Source organism: Syngnathoides biaculeatus, chromosome 8 (genome assembly GCF_019802595.1).
Source record: "Syngnathoides biaculeatus isolate LvHL_M chromosome 8, ASM1980259v1, whole genome shotgun sequence".
NCBI classification, from domain to species: Eukaryota; Metazoa; Chordata; class Actinopteri; order Syngnathiformes; family Syngnathidae; genus Syngnathoides; species Syngnathoides biaculeatus.
Window position 1 is genome coordinate 31,032,509 of NC_084647.1, and position 20,208 is coordinate 31,052,716.

The following is a 20,208-nucleotide window of genomic DNA, read 5'->3' on the forward strand; positions in this document are numbered from 1 at the left end:
ATTGATTGACCGTCATGTTTAGTTTCTTCCATTTTCTAGTGATTGCTCCAACAGATGACCTTTTTTCACCAAGCTGCTTGGCAATTTCTCCGTAGCCCTTTTCAGCCGTGTGGAGTTGTACAATTTTGTCACTGGTGTCTTTGGACAACTCTTTGGTCTTGGTCATGTTCCAAGTTTGAGTCTTACTGTTGGTATGGGGTGGACAGGTGTCTTTTTGCAGCTAATGACCTAAATATTTTATTAAAATTTCATACAACCAAGATAAAAAACAAACTTTTCACTTTTATTCAGGATCTAAACATTCCTCAATTAAATGCACAAGCTAGAAAACGCTGTGATGTTCCTTCAACCATCACAGAATTGTATATCGCCATGGCATTAGGACGGGTCCTGTTGAATTCATTCAACATTTTTGGCCAATACTTGCCCCTCTCTTCTTTTGGTTAGGGTGAGCACTCAAGGAGATAATCGATAAAGGTCAAATTCGTTGTCATATGAATATTGCTTCAATTAAGTTATCACTAAAGACAGTTAAAAACTCCACTCTCCTGGCTAATTATCATCCCTAGTCACTGATTTAGGTCGATATGAAGATTATCTTGAAAACCCTCCCAGGAGACTTGAAAAGGTACTCCCGTCGATAAGTCACTCTGACTAGACAAGCTTCATTCTAGGTCGAAGAACTGTAAATCATGCCAGACATTTGCTGAATTTAATAAGCAGTCACAGCGTGAAAACCTAGATGTAGTTATGTCAGTTGACACATAGAAAGCCAGTTAACAGGGCTTTCTTGTTTGCAATTCTTTACAAATTTGGCTTAAGAGATTTATACATTAGATTCAGCGTTATGAAGACATTTTCACAAATAGAGTACTGTATTAACAGGACAAAATTGTCTATATTGTACTCGCAATAACAGAAAACATGGACTCCTGCAGATCAGATAATAGGCTACCCTTTTCCCGTAGAAAATATTAAATATATAGGTATCAATTGCTTACCAAAACTCACAGATCAGACGAATCTAAATCACGCATGACTTCTGGAAAAAATCTTAGCTGCGTTAACACGCTTGCCTACATCATTATTGTGAAGAATAGCTACAATAAAAATTAAAATCTTGCCTCAAATAAATTATTTATTGCCAATTATTCCATTTAAGACCAAAATTAAATTGTTTTACACCCTGGACTCCGGTATAATCATGTTTTATTAAAAAAATGTGAAAAATGGAATCAATCTATCCCCTGTTTTGAGAAGCAAACAGGAGGGAGGCCTAGATCATCCCAACTTTAATCACTATTATTTAGCTAACCAATTACAATATTTTATCATATGGCTGCATCACAATGAGGAGTGCGATTCTTGGCTAGAATTGGAATAAATCGACTGCAACAACAAACTCTCAAAACTCCCATTTATTTCCATTCATCTCAAAGGCCATGAATTCTTTAGGAAAACATAATCAAATCCTTCTTAACAGCTTGGTGGTCACGCCTCGAATCTACAGGATCTCCTAGTATGTGCTCCCCAATCTGCCATAATGCAGATTTCAAAGTTAATAGTACAGTGGAGCCTCGGAGTTTGAACATAATTCGGTGTTGTGAAGTGTTCAATGTCCAAGTTGTTCAACCTCTTGACACATTTTTTTCCAAGGCAAAGCTAATTTATTTGTATTTGCCATTACATATACAAGTTAACTCAATGCGCTTTAAATGATTAAAAGCATTCAAATACAAAAAAAATGAAAACATTTGAAATTAAAAAGTACAATTAAAACAGTTTTTAGTGCAAGAAATATTGAAAAGTGTAAGTATTCAAAGGCATGAGACAATAATAATCTCACCTGACTAAATCAGAAGAAAATGCCTCATTGATTCTAATAATATTTTATAACTGCTGACAATGGTGAGTCTCAATACTACTTCACAAAAGATTAATTTTTACAATAAATAGTACAGTAGTGGATCTAGAAGGCTGATATATAATTATTCAGACCAAAATATCCAACAAGCTTAATACATACGCTCAAACAAAAGATGATCCGACCTTCTTTCACATGCTCTTTTCATACTTGTTAAACTTGTCAATTTTATCATTATTATGCGAGTTGTTAATCATACATTAAATCCACTAATCGATCACTTATTCACTCACAATAAGCTACAATGTTCTACACATACATAAGATGGACCGTATTATTGGCCGCAGGCATGGTAAAACATACACTAGCTCAAAACAGATTGCAACGCTCACGAGGCATTCAGAAACAATTGCACTTTTGGTGTTGTGAGAAGAAAAACAATTTTACCCATCTCTCACACTGTAACAGGTGCAGGCAAGTCACCAGTCTACACACCATGCACAGACACGATGTCACACCAAACCAAAATCATCACACCACAGCAAACAGAATAGCACAACCAGTCAACAACAAAACAACCAAAACGATAACTGAAGAATTGAAACAAAACATGTACATCACACGCTATTTATATACATGTTTAAATAGAAAGCATACTGGGACCTTCTCCAGCCTCCCAGTGACACTAGAATATGCTATCTTAAAGCATATTGTAGCATCCATGCACGCTGTTTAACAAGGTAGTGGGAGCAAAACTGAGTTCAGTTGTATTTTAGTGACATATTAAACAATGTAACGAGTGAGTTCGGTTGTACTTTTTTGAAAAGGAAAGCAAAATTATTCGTGTAGCACATTTCATACACAAAATAACTTAATGAACTTTACATGATTAAAAGCATTCAAATACAAATATAAAAACATTTGAAAACAAAAAGTACAGTTAAAGCAGTTTTTGGTGTAAGAAATATCATTAGTAAGTTTCTTTCGGCTTGTCCCGTTAGGAGTCGCCACAGCGTGACATCTCAGATGAACGCTCTTATTTGTTTGGCATAGTTTTGATGCCGGATGCCCTTCCTGATGCAACCCCTCTTGGGGAGTAGAGTCCCCAGTGAAATACGAACTCACGACCCCTGCTATACCAAACCAATGCCCTAACACCACCTCTGTTTGCAACTTATTCCATTTTTTACAGCATAATAGCTAAATGGTGCTTCACCATTTTTGCTTTGGACTTTGCACTCCACGATTTAACCTGAGTCACTCGATAATATAAGAAAAAATGTAAATGAGTTTGATCTGTTCAGAACCTCCAAATTATTCTTATTATATCTATTTTAATTCCTCTTTATGTAAAAATATGTACAACCTGCATTCAAACAATAATAAATGCATAAACTAAAAGCAATTTAAATGTATATAATTTACATTTTTGGTGGTGGTGCCATGGCTCGAGAGGGAACAAGGAGGTATTACACTAAAGTCACCCCGTGTTTAACTTGTCCATTTCTTCTATTATCTGTGGCCTTTGCTTTGTAATGCTAGTCACTCCGCTGGCAACACTAGCTTCCTTTTCTTAATTTTTTTATTCTTTAGGATAGTCGACTTAGCCATACGATGCTTGCTAGCAAGAGCCGTAACAAACACCGCATTTCCATATAGGGTACTGGGATCCACTGTGGTCCGCTCAACTTTCCTTTACCTTCGCTGCTGGTCGCTGTCTATCTTTGGATCCATGGCAAAGAAATTACTGGAAAAATAACAAAAAACCCTTGATAAACACTAGGTAATGTGTGTGCTCACCCAATAACAGTCACTGATTTGATGGGCGCGTATGTGCCACTGCACTCACAAATCTGCATTGTCGAGCATGAAAAGTCACGTGCCTAAAATTTGTTACGTGTAGAAATGTATAGATATTGAAAGACGTCATTTATTTTGTGTAGTCTTGACCAATGTTCCGCCTAATCTGCGCCATTGCGCACTTGTCACACCACAGCCTGACGTCTTTTTTTTTTAACATTGAAGGATGCGTTCTTTAACAACCAGCATGCTGCTCAGCCTACCTCTACTTCCTAGTTTACCCGAGACCATCCCCCTCCACTCTTAAAGGGGTACAGTCATAATTACAAACAGAACACACACCCGCAACTCTATATCTGCAGGCATGACTGACCACACCTGTACATTTTTCAAATGTGAGTGACTGCTATAAGCACGTGCTGGCGTGCTATGAGGGAATGCTTGACTCAAAGTGGTCAGTGATTCATCTCGAGATTGCCCCGTGTACATTCGTCATCGCCCCGGTTGAGTCGGCTACTTGGTCAACAGGGGTTTCAGCTTGGACGGCTGTTCACACTGAGAATTGGATCTAAAATTGAGGCAATTTTTGACACAGATGTTTTGGTCGATCTCAGATTTGTACAACAACCGAGATGTTCGAACTCTGAGGTTCCACTGCATACCCCTACATTTTAGTAACTGGCAACAACATGACAAATTGACTACCTACAGCAACTATATAACAATAATGTTTTTATGTCATGCCATCCATTTTCCTCCGCTTCATCTCAACTATGAGTCTTGGTTGGTGCTCTTTTTTCTTCTGGGCTAGAATATTCTCATAAACAGACATGCCAGCTTCTATTATGATTGAGAATGTTGGTTACTATGAAACACTGTGGGGCCCATTGGCTGCAGCCTTTGTCAACAAGTTCAAGGTTTTTTTTTTCTAATGACTGAGCCCCTGAACTCGCCTTCTGTTTTTGCCGTGATCGCACGCCTTCAGTATCCAAACCGCACTGTGGCACAAAGCGGGTACACCAAAACACCGCGGGGCCGCCAGGGTATTGGAGGGCCTTTTCTCCTGGATGTGGGGAGGTGGCAGAGTACGGGTGGCTGTGGGGGCTCCTGGCGGCCACCACCAGGTGGCCAGCTGTCAGGGCGGCTCAGAGGAGTTGTTAGACCGCCCTGGTTCCCTCAGCGTGGGACATGTCTTGTCCACAGGGTTGCTCTCTGGTAGCCCCTTGGTCTCGTTTATGTCCTCAATTGATTGTTTGGGGTCCTCAGCCTCCGTGTTGCATGGACAGCAATTACAGGACATTTCTGTCAGTCTTTTTGCATGCACAACAGTGTGAATGTACTTGCATCTGTTTGTTGGCACACGCTCCTTAGATTCTTTCAGTGGATGTGGGTCTACGAACGTATTGCAACAAATAACTCGTATACTATATACCCAAAGTGCTTAAGTATCTCCCCACTTATATTCTCATTCTATAGAGTTCTATAATTGACTTAATCAGTCCCACCATATTTCAGTTGTATAGCCGGGTTCACGATCCTTGTCTTGCATGCTTCTTCTCCTCTCCTTGTCTTGTCCTGTCTTGTCCTGTCCTTCCTTCAAAGGATGTACCGCTACAATCTCATGAAACATCCATATTTAATATATCTTGTTGTAGATATGGAATGGTTTACTTTTCTCTTCCTGTTAATAGTTACTGCTTTGTCTTTGTTTCTCTTCACACTCTAGAGCTTTTGTTCTGTTGGACTGATCGACTCTGATTCTCAATAAACTTCCGTTAAAATTGTAAGAAATCACAGAGGAAGCTCAAAAACTCCAGTGACACATTAAAACTGTTCCAGCATAAAGGGGATGGATCTAACAACCAAACAGGACACACACAAGTTTATCAGTGTTTTTATTTGCTTCACACAATGTCCCAACTTCATTGTAATTGTATTTGTAGAACTTTTCTCCTCAGTCACTTGTTTGCGGGTTTTCCTTTATGGTATCGATGGTCTTGTGGACCTGCTTGATCTCCTGCTCTTTGTTTGGTCTGACAGGACAAGGACCTAGAAGTGTGTGCAATCAATCTCAAGTTGGATCAGCTGGAGGCTGAGCTGCAGGATCTCAACTCCCAAGAATCAAAGGATGAAGCATCACTAGCTAAGGTCTTCTTGCTCTCTGACTTCAAAGCATGAATATAGTGCAATAAACTGATAATCTGCTTTGAGCTTTTTACTATACACAACGATATAGAATTTTATTTTTTACAGTAAATGTTTGATATGATTATTCAGGTGAGAAAGCAGCTTCGTGACATGGAGGCAAAGGTAAAGGATCAGGAGGAGGAGCTTGACGAGCAAGCTGGAACCATCCAGATGTTGGAACAGGTACCGTACAGATCATTGATGCAGCCATATATTATTTACTCTACCGCTTATCCTCACCAGGGTCTTGGATGGCTGGCACCTGTCTCAGCTGACTCTGATAAAGAGACATGAAACACACTGAAGTGGTCGGCAGTCAATCACAAGCCACATTTCGACAAACAATCATTCACACTCACATGTACACCTATGAGGAAGTCATTGATTTCAATGAACCTACCATCCACAATTTTGAATGTGGGAGGAAACTGGAGTGGCCATAGAAAATCCACACAAGCACAGGGAGCATATGCGAACTCCACAAACGGGTGAGATCAAAGCTGAACCTGCGACCACAGAACTGTGGGGCAGATGTCCACTGTGCTGCCAGTGTTGAATTAATTTTTATTTGCAGTTAGCAAAGTATTAACCACATTTGGTATTTCAAATTATGTTTACTTTAACTTCCTTGAGCTGGTTGGAAAAAAAAAAAAAAGTTGTTGTTAGCTCTGCATTTTGAAATTTGTACATCTGCAAATGCAGTCCATGCTGAATGTCCTTTTCTCAACCCATTCATTGGCTACATTTTCAAGCCCAGACTCCCCTATATTGCTGATCTAAGACCCAGAGATTTTTTTTCTCACAAAATAAGCATAGAACTTTCCAAAAGAAAGAGTAGACTCCTTTTTTTGCACTACAAAAATCTTCCTACATTTTTCCATTTTTTACTCATCAGCAGAAGAACACAAGTTATTTTTGCCAAAACACCAGTTTTTTTTTACCAAAATGTGGTGAAAATGAGCTCCTTGTGAAAAGAAACATCAAGCGGAAGACTGACTTTGTCGCTAATTGTTTTTGCTGTTGTGACACTTCAAACTATGAAACAACAAATACAAGACTGAGAAAGAGCTTTTTGATGGAAAAATGATTTATTCAGAGCGGTCCATCAAAAACAAGACAGAAATGGCTTTTGATGGAAAAATTATTTATGTAGAGAGGTTCAACTATCAAACACAAGGTGAGTGACACTGACTCACCTTTGCTCGAGTTGAATGTCAGTGGCTTTTTTTACACGCCGTTCGTCATTCACTTCTGAATTGTATCATCTTTTTTCACAACTGTAAAACATGCTATTATCCTACCACTACACATCCACCCATCCATTTTCTTTGCCGCTTATACTCACCAGGGTCGCGGGGAGTGCTGGAGCCTATCCCAGCTGTCAGCAGGCAGGAGGCGGGGTACACCCTGAACTGGTTGCCAGCCAATCACAGGGCACATGGAGACAAACAGCCGCACTCACACCTAAGGCCAATTTAGAGTGTCCAATTAATGTTGCATGTTTTTGGGATGTGGGAGGAACCGGAGTGCCCGGAGAAAACCCACGCAGACATGGGGAAAACATGCAAACTTCACACAGGCGGGGCCGGGATCGAACCCAGGTCCTCAGAACTGTGAGGGGAACGCTTTACCAGCTGATCCACCCTGCCGCCACCACTAAAAATAGGTGCACATGCCTAACCTCATCCACATTTAACTTGTTGGCACTTCTCTCCCTCATAATCAAGGTGACATGCTGAGACTCACTCCCCAATCTAAAATACAATATGATGCAATGCCACCTTCTACGGGATCCATTTCTCATTACAATGGTTTACAAACCAAAATTTCTCAGACAAGCTTGGCGAGAATCTTTTCCACGCCTACCCATTGAAAAATGTACTTGATGAACACATGCAAATACACCACTGTCTTAGATTTGATGGATTAGAACATTAATCACCAACCAGTGTGCCGTGAAAACTCTCCGGGTGTGCCGCAGGAGATGATCAAAATTCACTTCGTTTGCTCAGAAAATCATTATTATTTCAAACATAAAGGATCTTTGTTCATCTATCCATGCCATTAGATGGCAGAAAGTACATAATTGACAGCTGTATCCATTTTTTGGTAGCATTTTAGTTTCTAAGTGTGCTGAGATTTTTCAAATAAAAAAAATGTGCCTTGGCTCAATAAAGTCACTGCAATACAAGATGGTAATCAGTAGAAAATTTATTATATTATTGATTGTAATCTCACATGATTCACAGTCTTGCACGCCTTGTATCAAAGAAGCTTGCCCTTAAACATCCATCCATCCATCAATCCATTCTTTTCTCTTTCTCTAGCTTCTCTTACAGTGTTTTTTTCTTCTTCAGCTTGACATTTTTTCTTGCTGATAAGATTGTTTTTCTTCTAAAAAAAAATAGAAGCAGTAAGTCCTGGGTACTTTTAAACGTGTGGGACTGTATTTTTCTTTTTTGTGGATAATCAGTTGTTTCCATATTCCAATATTTTTGGATACCCTCTCATCATTATGTGAGCATTGCATGCTAATTAGCACAAGTCTGGTGTTAGCAACAAGACCAGAAGTAAAGATGCCCCCTTTCTCTACTGAGGACAATTCCGGACTACTGCAGAGGATGTCAATTCTGGAATCAAAAATCCACAGTATTGAGGTGTGTGTGGATCTTATAGGACAGTTGGGAGACAAAACCACTCTACCAATGTCTCAAAATGGTGAGCAGAGGAGAGCTAACACACAGCCACTTAGCTCAACAATGAGGACAAATGTGGACTGTGGAAACAATAACGGATCCTGTAGCAGTTCTCCCTGGAAGTAACTGAGCGCGAACCCCAAACATATGGGAGATCTAAAAGAGAGGATACAACAACACCAGCAGATTACCGAGGAATCCGACTGGCCCACGTCGTGGACTGCCTCAACCCCAAGTGAGCGGGCATGGACGCTCGTTACAACAAAGAGGAATAAAAAAGAAAGTTGGTCACTTCAAAACATTGACAATCAGTCGTACAAATAGATTTGAGCCACTTTTACAAGACCGTGGTCAAGAATGCTCATCCCGACCACCACTGAAAGGTATGAAATTCAATCATGCAAGATAAAATTTTTAGAAGGCAGACAGTTTCTGTTTAAATAGACAAGAAGTTAAGTTATTGTTCTGGGAACAATTTTACTCCGTACGTCATTCATCACCCCAAAATAAAGGACGAAAGGATTCAGTATTTCCAAAACAATCAGAGCAACAAGAGGTAAGGCAAGAGAAGGTGTAGACAGACTCATTTGGGTCATCCAAACAATCAAAGAACCAAAAGACAAATGGAATGAGCCAGCATTTTAAACCCCATCACTTCTTCCTACCCCATTGGGGCCAAGCACAACGCAGAATTTCCCCTCTACGACTAAAACAATCTGCAGTAGATGTTGGCTTCAACTCTACTCGCTTGAATGCAATGTAAGGTCTGATGGATAAGGTGAAGAATATTGTTAATTCTCATGGCCGGCCGGTCCTTGTCCTGGCTGTGCAGGTCCCCGACGCGCCACGCACCGGCAGCAAACAATGAGGCGCACACCTGCGCCTCATTCCACATAATCACGGATGATACAAATACGACCCCACGTACGGTCTGGCCTTTGCCAGATCGTTGCGTCATGCCTCGTTCCCGCACTCTCCTGATTCTGTTTCTCCTCTCCCATGTACTAACCCCTGCCTGCTGGCTCGAATTTTCACCAAATTGGACTTACAGAAGGCACACGACCTGGTGCGCATAAGTGAGGGGGACAAGTGGAAAACCATCTTCAACACGCCCACGGGCCACTCTACGAATACCTAATGATGTTGTTTGGGCTCACCAGTGCACCTGCAGTATTCCGGAATTTTATAAATGATGTTCTGTGTGAAATGCTTAATAAACATGTTTTTGTCTATCTCGACGACATTCTGATTTATTCTCCAGACGAGGATTCCCATGTTGGGCACGTCCGCACTGTGCTGCAGCAGTTGTCCTGTATGTCAAAGCAGAAAAATGCAAATGTTACTGGCCCTCCGTCGCTCTCCTGGGTTTCATTCTTGCGGTATGGGGAAATCCCAGCAAGATCGAATCAGTCCTTCAGTGGTAACACCCAACCCCCTAACCCCCACGAACCGCAAAGAGGTTCAAAGATTCATTGCATTCGCTAACTTTTATCGTAAATTTATTAGAAACTAAACTAAAGACTAAATGCCCGACAAGCCAGGTGGGAATTCTTCTTTACTCGTTTCCGGTTCACAGTGTCCTTCCGACCTGGGACAAAGAACGGCAAGCCCTATGCCCTATCGCGGATATACGAGGGGAAACAAGCTGAAGCCCAGAGGGGAGATCGAGACCCAAGTGAAGGACGACTAGAAAGACTCCCCCAGCCCAGCCAGATGCCCCTCCAACAAACTGTTTGTCGTGCCCCCATTGAGGAGGGAGGTGAAAGATTGGGCTCACACAAATCGGACGGTGTGTCACCCGGGCATGGCCAAGACCCAGTCGGTGGTGGAACAACGCTTTTGGTGGCCGAACCTCAAAAAAAACATGCAACAATATGTCAATGCATGCCTGGTTCGTGCGGCCAATTAAAACCTCTCGATAACAGACCCGTTCTCTAAAATGGTCCACTTCATTCCACTGCCAAAGATTCCCTCTGCCAAACAAACCGCTGAGCTCCTATGGATAAGATTTTCCGTTTCCATGGCTTGCCCACAGACATGATTTCGGATAGGGGCCCTAAATTTATTTCCCAACTCTGGAGAGAGTTCTGCTTGCTTATTGGGCCCACGGCAAGTCTGACCTTGGCCCAGTATCCGGAGTCCAACGACCAGACCGAACGGTCAACCAAGACTTGGAGACTGGTCTCCGATGCCTGGCTTGTTACAACCACAGTACCTGGAGTCGGCACCTCAGCTGGGTGGAATACGCTCACAACTCTCTTCCTTCGGCATTGAGAAGTATGGGCCCCTTCCATGTTGTATACGGCTACCCCATTCCCTCTTCCCGTCTCTAGGTGCAGATTCCGCGGTGCCATTGCAAACGAACCTGGGAGCAAGCCAGAAGAATGCTGCTGCGGATAGGATGCACCTACAAGGTCACAGCGGACCGCAAAAGGATGAAGGTATCGACTTATAAAGTGTGCCAGCGTGTTTGGCTGTCGACAAGGTGCCTCCCACTTCGGATGGAGTCCCGCAAGCTGGCTCCCAGCTTCGTTGGCCCGTTCCCCATCACTAAGGTGATTAATCCGGTCGCAGTTTCTCTGAAGCTCCCCACATCGATGGGGGTCCACCCAACGTTCCATGTGAGCCTGCTCAAGGCGGCTCGGACATCCCGGTTGATCCCTCCGGCCGATCACCCTCCTTCTCCCCGCATTGTTGATGGAGGCCTAGTCTACTCTGTACGCTGGGTTCTGTTGTCCCGCCGCCGGGGAAAGGGAGTCCAGTGTCTGGTGGACTGGGAGGAATACGGTTCCAAGGAGCGTTCATGGATTCCGTCCTTGTTTGTGGTCAATGCCAACCTCATCAGAGACTTTCACGCCTCCCACCCTGAGGCGCCTGGGCTGTCTGGGGCCGGCCGTTAAGGGGCGTGGGGTACTGTCATGGCCTGCTGGTCCTTGTCCTGGCTGTGCCAGTCCCTGACGCAGCACGCACCGGCAGCAATCACTGAGGCGCACACCTGAGCCTCGTTCCACATAATCACGGTTGATACAAATTGGACTCCACGGACGGTCTGGCCTTTGCCAGATCGTTGTCTCATGCCTCATTCCTGCACTTTCCTGATTCTGTTCCTGCTCTGCCGTGTACCAACCCCTGCCTGCCTGCTGACCTGCCTCTCTCGCCTGAAGACTTTATTACTGCTGCTTCTGAGGATTGCCTGTTGGATCCCCGACACTCAACTGAATAGAAACGTTTCCCGAATCGCCTCTACGTCTCCCAAGTTGTGCATTTGGGTCCAACCCCGTCTTCTTGTCATGAGATTAATGTTGGACTCCATCCTATACCACGCCAAGATCTTCCTACCATCCCCACTCACCATGAAGAATATTATCTGTAAATCTGACTGATATTTGCCACATCTTTTCAAGAATAACTCAGATCCCTCTGGAAATGGGCATTTTTCATCCCTGGAATTACAAGGGACAGAACGTTTGTCAAAGAGAGATGGTCCAAAAAAAGTAGAACTACTAACTTAGTGATGATAAAATGTGAATTTATCAAACCATTATCTCCAGTTATCGCTGAGACTTGCTCTTTTTTATATCAGGTCACTGGCTAATAAGGGAAATGTTATTAATTTTTTAAATTAGATTCTTCCAAAAGTTCAGACAACCTCTTGTCTATTAAGAAAAGGTACATTAACAAGAGAACTGCCAGTAAGTTAATGGACCTGTGCCACAAACTGAATGCCAAGTTGAACATTTGGACAATTTCACCTCAAAAATATCAAATGCCTTGAATACCGTTGCTCCTTGTTCAAACTAAAACCATCCTGAGGCGACCTACAACACAGTGGTGTCCAAGAGCTCTAAATCAAAGTGCAGGAAAGCAGAATGTAAGTGGAAAAAAATTATATCTAAATTGACTGACTTCTACAAAATCTGTAATTTGAACCAAAAGTTAATCAGGGCTAGACAGCAACACTTTTTGAAAAGAGGTTCATCAATACTCTGACTGTTTGCTGTGGCTGACAACCCTCTGAATCAGATAGCTCCAGAGCTCGTAACAGCTGATAAATGCTATGAATTTACCTTTTATTTGAGTGTAAAAATACATTCTATCAGGTCACGTCTGCACAAATAAAAAAAATAATAAAATGATTCTACATCTGAAACCACCCAGGGAAAACTCCATTACCTAGTCAGAATTTAATACAGTTGACTGTAATGTAACTGTACTGTAGCAAAAATAGTTCAGCAATTGAAGCTATCAACGAGGTGTCCCCGACTCAGTTCCATCTGACTTTTTCAAAACTATTGTGAAGTCAGTGAAAGCTGATTTGCAGCAAATAATCAATTGCTCACTTCAGTCTAAAAGTTTCCTCAAGCTCTTCACCTAGCTGCTGTTAAGCCTCTTCTAAAAATCATAGCACTGGACGATTCCATGTTAGTAAGCTATAGACTCTCAAGTCTCCCTTTCATAGTCAAGATTATTTTTATTTAACTCGATAATTTCTTAAATTAAAAATGAATAAAATTTGAATCAGGTTTCCGAATTTATCACAGTGCTAAATGATATAAAGTTGAATATTGACTAAGGAAAGATGTAAATTTTTGGTCTTGTGGAATCTCATTACGGCTTTTGACACAGTAGCTCATAATGTACTGCTGAATAGGTTGGAAACGTGGGTAGGACTAAATGGAATAGGACTTAAAAGGTTCAGGTCTTACCTGGAGGAAAGGAGCTACTTTGTAACCATTTGAAGTGCTCTATCCCATCAAATGGGACATATGAGGTCTCTCAAGGGTCAGTTCTTGGACCCTTCCTGTTCAGCCAGTATATGCTACCCTTGGGTCAATTTTGTACCTATGCAGATGACACAGCTACAGTATGCAGTCAATCACATTTGAAAAATGTACGGGTGTGGTCAGTCATGCCTGCAGATATAAAGTTACAGGTGTGGTCCACCAGTCATCCCCACAGATAAAGTTGCGGGTGTGGTTAAGGGATGGAATCCCAAGACCTTAAAATAACTTACTGAGCTGTTATACCCAAGTATGTAGTTGTTACCTAATACCATAATCATAATTTATTGAGATTGCACTGAGACTGATATTTTTAAAGAGGTCAATAGACAATGAATTTCAAAACTAAGTATTCATATAATATAATCATTTTATTTCATCATGTTGTAGTTATAATCTATCATAATTTATGGTGGTATCTATTGTCAATCCACTGATGAAAGCTAGCAGTAGATGATCTATATCTTCCTAAAGCATTGTCAGAGAATTTTGGATTGTGTTTATGGATCTCTTTCCAGTCAAACATGTTTTTCATGTGGACAGGGGTCGACGTGCCCGTTGCCAGTGATTCTGACGAGTCAAGGTCTGGAAGTCTATAAGGACGGCCATATAGAATTTCAAATGGGGATAATGTTTTTCCTTCGGCTGGAACTATCCTCATTGCCATTGCAACGATTGAAACACAGTCAGGCCATTGTCTTTTTGTTTCCCTCATTGTTTTTATGAGTCTAGCTTTGACAGTTTCGTTTGCTCGTTCAACGAGCCCTGCAGATTTCGGATGATACACGCAATGACACTTTAAGTCGATTTTCAGCAGCTGTCCAACTTTTTCACAGCATCATTCACAAAATGTGTGCCATTGTCACTTTGAATCACACTTGGAATGCCAAACGTTGAAATAATACGATTACACAGTGCTTTTACAACTGTTTTTGCATCAGCATGCGGTGTTGGAAACAAGTCATCCCATTTGGAGAACACATCGATTATCACAAAACAATGTCGCATCTTAAATACCCTTCTGCATTGTTTTTTAAACAGATAACACATTGTTTGCAAAAAAATTTTTGAAAAGTGTGTAAACCCAAGTGTGCAATTATATTGTTGTGTCAATGCCACCATCCCCCCTGTTGACACATGACTCAACCCATGTGTCAATCTTGCTGCCCATCCAAACAATGATTTTGGCAGCCAGGGTTTTCCATCGGTCAATTTGCTAACTCCGTCCTTGTCAATTTTCGCAACTTTGTTCTTCCAATGTGTGGGTTCGGTGAGTGGTGCTTTTTCTTGACGTGAAATCAAAATGTCATGTTGATTTTAACTGCGTGTGTTTTTGTTTCCTCTTTCACTAGTGCTGTGTCAAACATGGGGATTCCCTGGGCTGCAGCCTTGGCTGCTTGATCAGCTAGTCTCTTGCCAATTGTGATTGGGTCATTTCCTGCTAAGTGAGGTTCACATTTACAAATGGCTACTGCGTGTGGCACTTTCAGTGTTAATTGGTGGAACAAGACGCCTCAACAGCGAGAGCGGCGGCCAGCACTGCCTGAACGCACTCTGGAGTGGCTCGTGCTACGGAATCCGATTGTTGCGAATAGTATGCAAGTTGTCTCATTTTTCCTCCCGTGTTTGTGCAGCAACACTGAGGTCATGAACCCGTCTTTTGCAGTTGTGTCTGCTCAAATGGCTTGTCATATGAATATTCCAGTAACGCTAATGTATCGATTTGGCTCTTGTGTGTTTGAGGCCACTAAAATGTCATCCACATATACCAAAATTTGGCTTCTGTGGGGAGCATTGCATGAGGCCAAGCACCTTGTGGTTGCTTCTGAGAAAATTGTTGGAGAGTCACAAAATACCTGGAATAACCTTGTGAACATTAATTTGTCCCCTTTGAACGTAAACATGAACCAGTATTGGCTGTCAGGGTGGACAGGGATACGCCAAAAGGGATTACTTAGGTCCATCACCGAAAACCACCTGGTTCCGGGTTGTAATGAGTACAAAAGAGTGTGTGGATTAGGAACATTTGGGGCACGCGATTGTACTGCTTGGTTTACTGCACCCAAATCCTGAATTAATCTCCATGTTAGTTTGTGCTTTTCGGACTGGGAATATAGGCGTATTACATGGCGAGTCTGGGCATGCGCGTAAAATTCCAGCCTTTTTTAATTCGTCAACTAAGGGTTGGATTCCTATTTCAGTGGGTATTGTCGAATTATTGGTTGATCTTGTGTTTTTCCATGTATAATTACTGGTGGTGTGTTTGTCATGAGTCCAACATCAGCGGGTCCAGTGCTCCACAGCCCGGGTGGGAGTTGACAAATGGCATTTTCCTCAACAGGGGTGAGCACATAAACTTTGGCTAATCAGATGTAGTGGGCTCATGCAAACGTATCAAACGTATCACACGCAATCAGAACCATCATGATTCTGTTTCTTCAACGTCGTCGAAGTTTTGTGATGGGACCTACATTTCATGTGGAATCGTTAAGGGGAAATTGTTTGTGTTTCTCCATTCACATTGTTTTGGCTCCGCTATTTCTGACAGTCTTATTTCTTATAGGCGTTTAGGTATTGTTCCTCAATTTTGAGAAAAATTCAAAGTGCCTGACTTTGGGTTGAATACCAAGCTTCTACTCCCAATTCAGAGGGGCTATTACCTGGGTGTTTTTACTCACGAACCTCAGTCAGTTTTAGATTTCTCAAACTTTGGACATTCACTCTGTACACATTCACTCTCACAGACTGATCAATTTCTTCGTCCTGAAACTAAAAGTCTTATTTTTCCAAGTGCTGTACAAACACTGGCCCGTGAAAAATAGGAAATATACTAGTCTTTCGACCATATATTCTGTGCTATTTGTTTTTGACTATTTATAAAAACACTGACCTGTGAAAATTGGGAAATACACTAGTCTTTTGACTAGATATTCTGTACTACTTTTCCAAGTGTTATACAAACACTGACATGTGAAAAATAGGAAATATACTCATCTTTCGACTAGATATTCTGTACTATTTTTCCAAGTGTTATAAAAACACTGACCTGACCTGAAAGAGAAATTCTGGAAGGAACTAGATGAAGTAGTTCTGAGCATCCCAGACAGCGAGAGAGTTGTGATTGGTGCAGATTGTAATATTGGTAAAGGAAACAGGGGCGATGAAGAAGTGATGGGTAAGTACGGCATCCAGGAAAGGAACTTTGAGGGACAGATGGTGGTGGACTTTGCAAAAAGGATGGAGATGGCTGTAATGAACACTTATTTCCAGAAAAGGGAGGAACATATAGTGACCGACAAGAGCGGAGGTAGAAGCACGCAGGTGCATTATATTTTGTGCAGACGATGTAATCTGAAGGAGGTTACTGACTGTAAAGTAGTGGTAGGGGAGAGTGTAGCTCGACAGCATAGGATGGTAGTGTGTAGGATGACTCTGGTGGTGAGTAGGAAGATTAAGAAGACAAAGGTAGAGCAGAGAACCATGTGGTGGAAGCTGAGAAAGGAAGAATTTTGTGCGGCCTTTCGGAAAGTGGTAAGACAGGCTCTCGATGGACAGCAGAAGCTCCCGGAAGACTGGGCAATGACAGCCAAGGTAATCAGAGAGACAGGCAGGAGAGTACTTGGTGTGTCTTTTGGTAGGAAAGGGGAGAAGGAGACTTTGTGGTGGAACCCCAAAATACAAGGAGTCATACAAGGAAAGAGATTAGCGAAGAAGAAGTGGGATACTGAGAGGACTGAGGAGAGGCGAAAGGAGTACATCGAAATGCGACGTAGGACAAAGGTAGAGGTGGCAAAGGCTAAACAAAAGGCATATGAAGACATGTACACCAGGTTGGACACAAAAGAAGGAGAAAAGGATCTCTACAGGTTGGCCAGACAGAGGGATAGAGATGGGAAGGATGTGCAGCAGGTAAGGGTGATTAAAGATAAAGGTGGAAATGTGTTGACTGGTGCCAGTAGTGTGCTAAATAGATGGAAAGAATACTTTGAGAAGTTGATGAATAAAGAAAATGAGAGAGAAGGAAAAGTTGAAGAGGAAAGTGTGAAGGACCAGGAAGTGGCAATGATTACTAAGGGGGAAGTCAGAAAGGCACTACAAAGGATGAAAAATGAAAAGGCAGTTGGTCCTGATGACATACCGGTAGAGGTATGGAAGCAATTTGGAGAGATGGCTGTGGAGTTTTTGACCAACTTATTCAACAGAATACTAGCGGACGAAAAGATGCCTGAAGAATGGAGGAAAAGTGTTCTAGTTCCCATTTTTAAGAACAAAGGGGATGTTCAGAGCTGTGGGAACTATAGACGAATAAAGTTGATGAGCCACACAATGAAGTTATGGGAAAGAGTAGTGAAGGCTAGACTCAGGACAGAAGTAAGTATCTGCGAGCAACAGTATGGTTTCATGTCTAGAAAGTACCACAGATGCATTATTTGCCTTGAGGATGCTAGTGGAAAAGTACAGAGAAGGTCAGAAGGAGCTACATTGTCTCTTTGTGGATCTAGAGAAAGCCTATGACAGAGTACCAAGAGAGGAACTGTGGTACTGCATGCGTAAGTCTGGTGTGGCAGAGAAGTATCTTAAAATAGTACAGGACATGTATGATGGCAGCAGAACAATGGTGAGGTGTGCCTTGGGTGTGACAGAGGAATTTAAGGTGGAGGTGGGACTGCATCAGGGATCAGCTCTGAGCCCCTTCCTGTTTGCAGTGGTAATGGATAGGCTGACAGATGAGGTTAGACTGGAATTCCCTTGGACCATGATGTTCGCAGATGATATTGTGATATGCAGTGAAAGCAGGGAGTATGTAGAGGAACAATTAGAAAGATGGAGACATGCACTGGAAAGGAGAGGAATGAAGATTAGCTGAAGTAAAACAGAATATATCTGCGTGAATGAGAAAAGTGGAGGGGAAGAGTGAGGCTACAGGGAGATGAGATTGCGAGGGTGGACGACTTCAAATATTTAGGGTCAACAATCCAGAGCAATGGTGAGTGTGGTAAGGAAGTGAAGAAACGGGTCCAAGCAGGTTGGAACAGCTGGCGAAAGGTGTCTGGTGTGTTATGTGACAGAAGAGTCTCTGCTAGGATGAAGGGCAAAGTTTACAAAACAGTGGTGAGACCGGCCATGATGTACGGATTAGAGACGGTGGCACTGAAGAAACAACAGGAAGCAGAACTGGAGGTGGCAGAAATGAAGATGTTGAGGTTCTTGCTCGGAGTGACCAGGTTGGATAGGATTAGAAATGAGCTCATTAGAGGGACAGCCAAAGTTGGATGTTTTGGAGACAAGATTCGAGAGAGCAGACTTCGATGGTTTGGACATGTTCAGAGGCGAGAGAGTGAGTATATTGGTAGAAGGATGCTGAGGATGGAGCTCCCAGGCAAAAGAGCGAGAGGAAGACCAAAGAGAAGGTTTATGGATGTGGTGAGGGAAGACATGAGGGCATTTGGGGTTTTAGAGGAAAATGCAGGAAATAGGCTAAGATGGCAAAAGATGACACGCTGTGGCGACCCCTAACCGGACAAGCCGAAAGGAAAAGAAAAAGATGAATAAAAACACTGACCTTTGAAAAATAGGAAATAGACTAGTTTTTCGACTCAATATTCTCCACTATTTTTCCAACTGTTATAAAAACACTGACCTGTGACAATCTCCGTTGGTTGAGACACATGCAATTCGTAGGATGACATTTGTGTTCTCCCGGCGGAGGATGTCCGATGCTTGGCCTCGTGAAAAGGAGGACTTTCCAGGCCTCTTGGAGACTCGGACAGTGCACTGATTTTAGTCGTCGTCGTCGATCATCCACCGAAAAGAAAACATTGTCATCTGGCTCGAAGGACTAGGTTTTTGAATGTCAGAGATGTTCATAGTACAACACTAAGACAAGCCTGAGGACTGTAGAGAGTGAACTCAAACCAACCAAGATTGTCTTTCTCGCGAGGGACAGATTAGGAGAAACACTGTGTGAGTGCACTCCCTCAGACTGCCAAAGTGGTAGTCCCTGTCTGCACTTTTTATTACTTTCCCAGGTCAAAGTGTTACATGGTTACACAGTGAAAATGCTGACACAGATGGCTACACCAACAGTACATAAACTCTAAAGGCTCCGTCACACCATGACGTTCTGGTCAACGTCCTCTGAACATTTCAATCGTTCTATTTTTCAGTGTTCTCAAACGCGGATGACACATGTGGCGTGTGATTAGCGTGTGTCTAATGCATGACTTAAAGTGTGTCTAACGCACGAAAAGCGTGTAACAGCGACCAAATGAGATACCCCTAAAAACCATTAGCGTGTGCAAACGCGTCATTGGGGCGGGACGAGCGATTTGTCAACGTAAGACGAGTGTGTTGAGCGTGTGACCAATGTGTGAATAACGACAGAAAAGCGTTTTGCTGGCGTGGAATTTTTACAGTGGAAACGGCACTAAAATGTTGGAAAGTTCATAGTCACTTCAGCTGTTGTCGTGAGTTAGAACAGTGAGCATCATGCCGGCGAGAAGAAAAAAAGTTAGGGCGCGGACTTCAGCAACTAGCGCTGCTAGTAAGAAAGCTAAGCCTCTTTCATCATGAGCAATGTGTTTGGAGGAAAAACAACAGCAGGAGGAAGAGCACGTACGCAAAGTCACGCACGATGTGACACCCCCTGGGGACCCTAAACACCTTGCAAACCCCAGTGAGGACAGTCCGACAAAGAGACAAAAGAAGCAGAGAAAGGATTGCAGGATCCTGGACCGGGCTGTTGAGGATAGTCTGGTGGAGTTTTTCCCCGAAAACGTACTGCTGCTTTCTGGATCTTCCATAGTAGGTGCTCTCTACTGTGGCTTAATATTAAATGGACCTTGCTTTTGCAAAGCATCAGTTTATATGCCCATATGCA

The 20,208-nt window shown here is 42.5% G+C and overlaps 1 protein-coding gene across 7 annotated transcripts in view; it reads left to right on the plus strand.

Annotated features, from left to right (window-relative positions):
• myo18ab (myosin XVIIIA b) overlaps window positions 1-20,208 on the plus strand; it is a 243,461-nt gene that overhangs the window by 168,118 nt on the left and 55,135 nt on the right. For all 7 annotated transcript variants that reach the window (XM_061827954.1, XM_061827956.1, XM_061827957.1 and 4 more), the window contains 2 exons: window positions 5,705-5,812; window positions 5,942-6,034. In XM_061827954.1, the coding sequence (XP_061683938.1) occupies window positions 5,705-5,812; window positions 5,942-6,034 (201 nt within the window). The remainder of the gene's footprint in view (window positions 1-5,704; window positions 5,813-5,941; window positions 6,035-20,208) is intronic.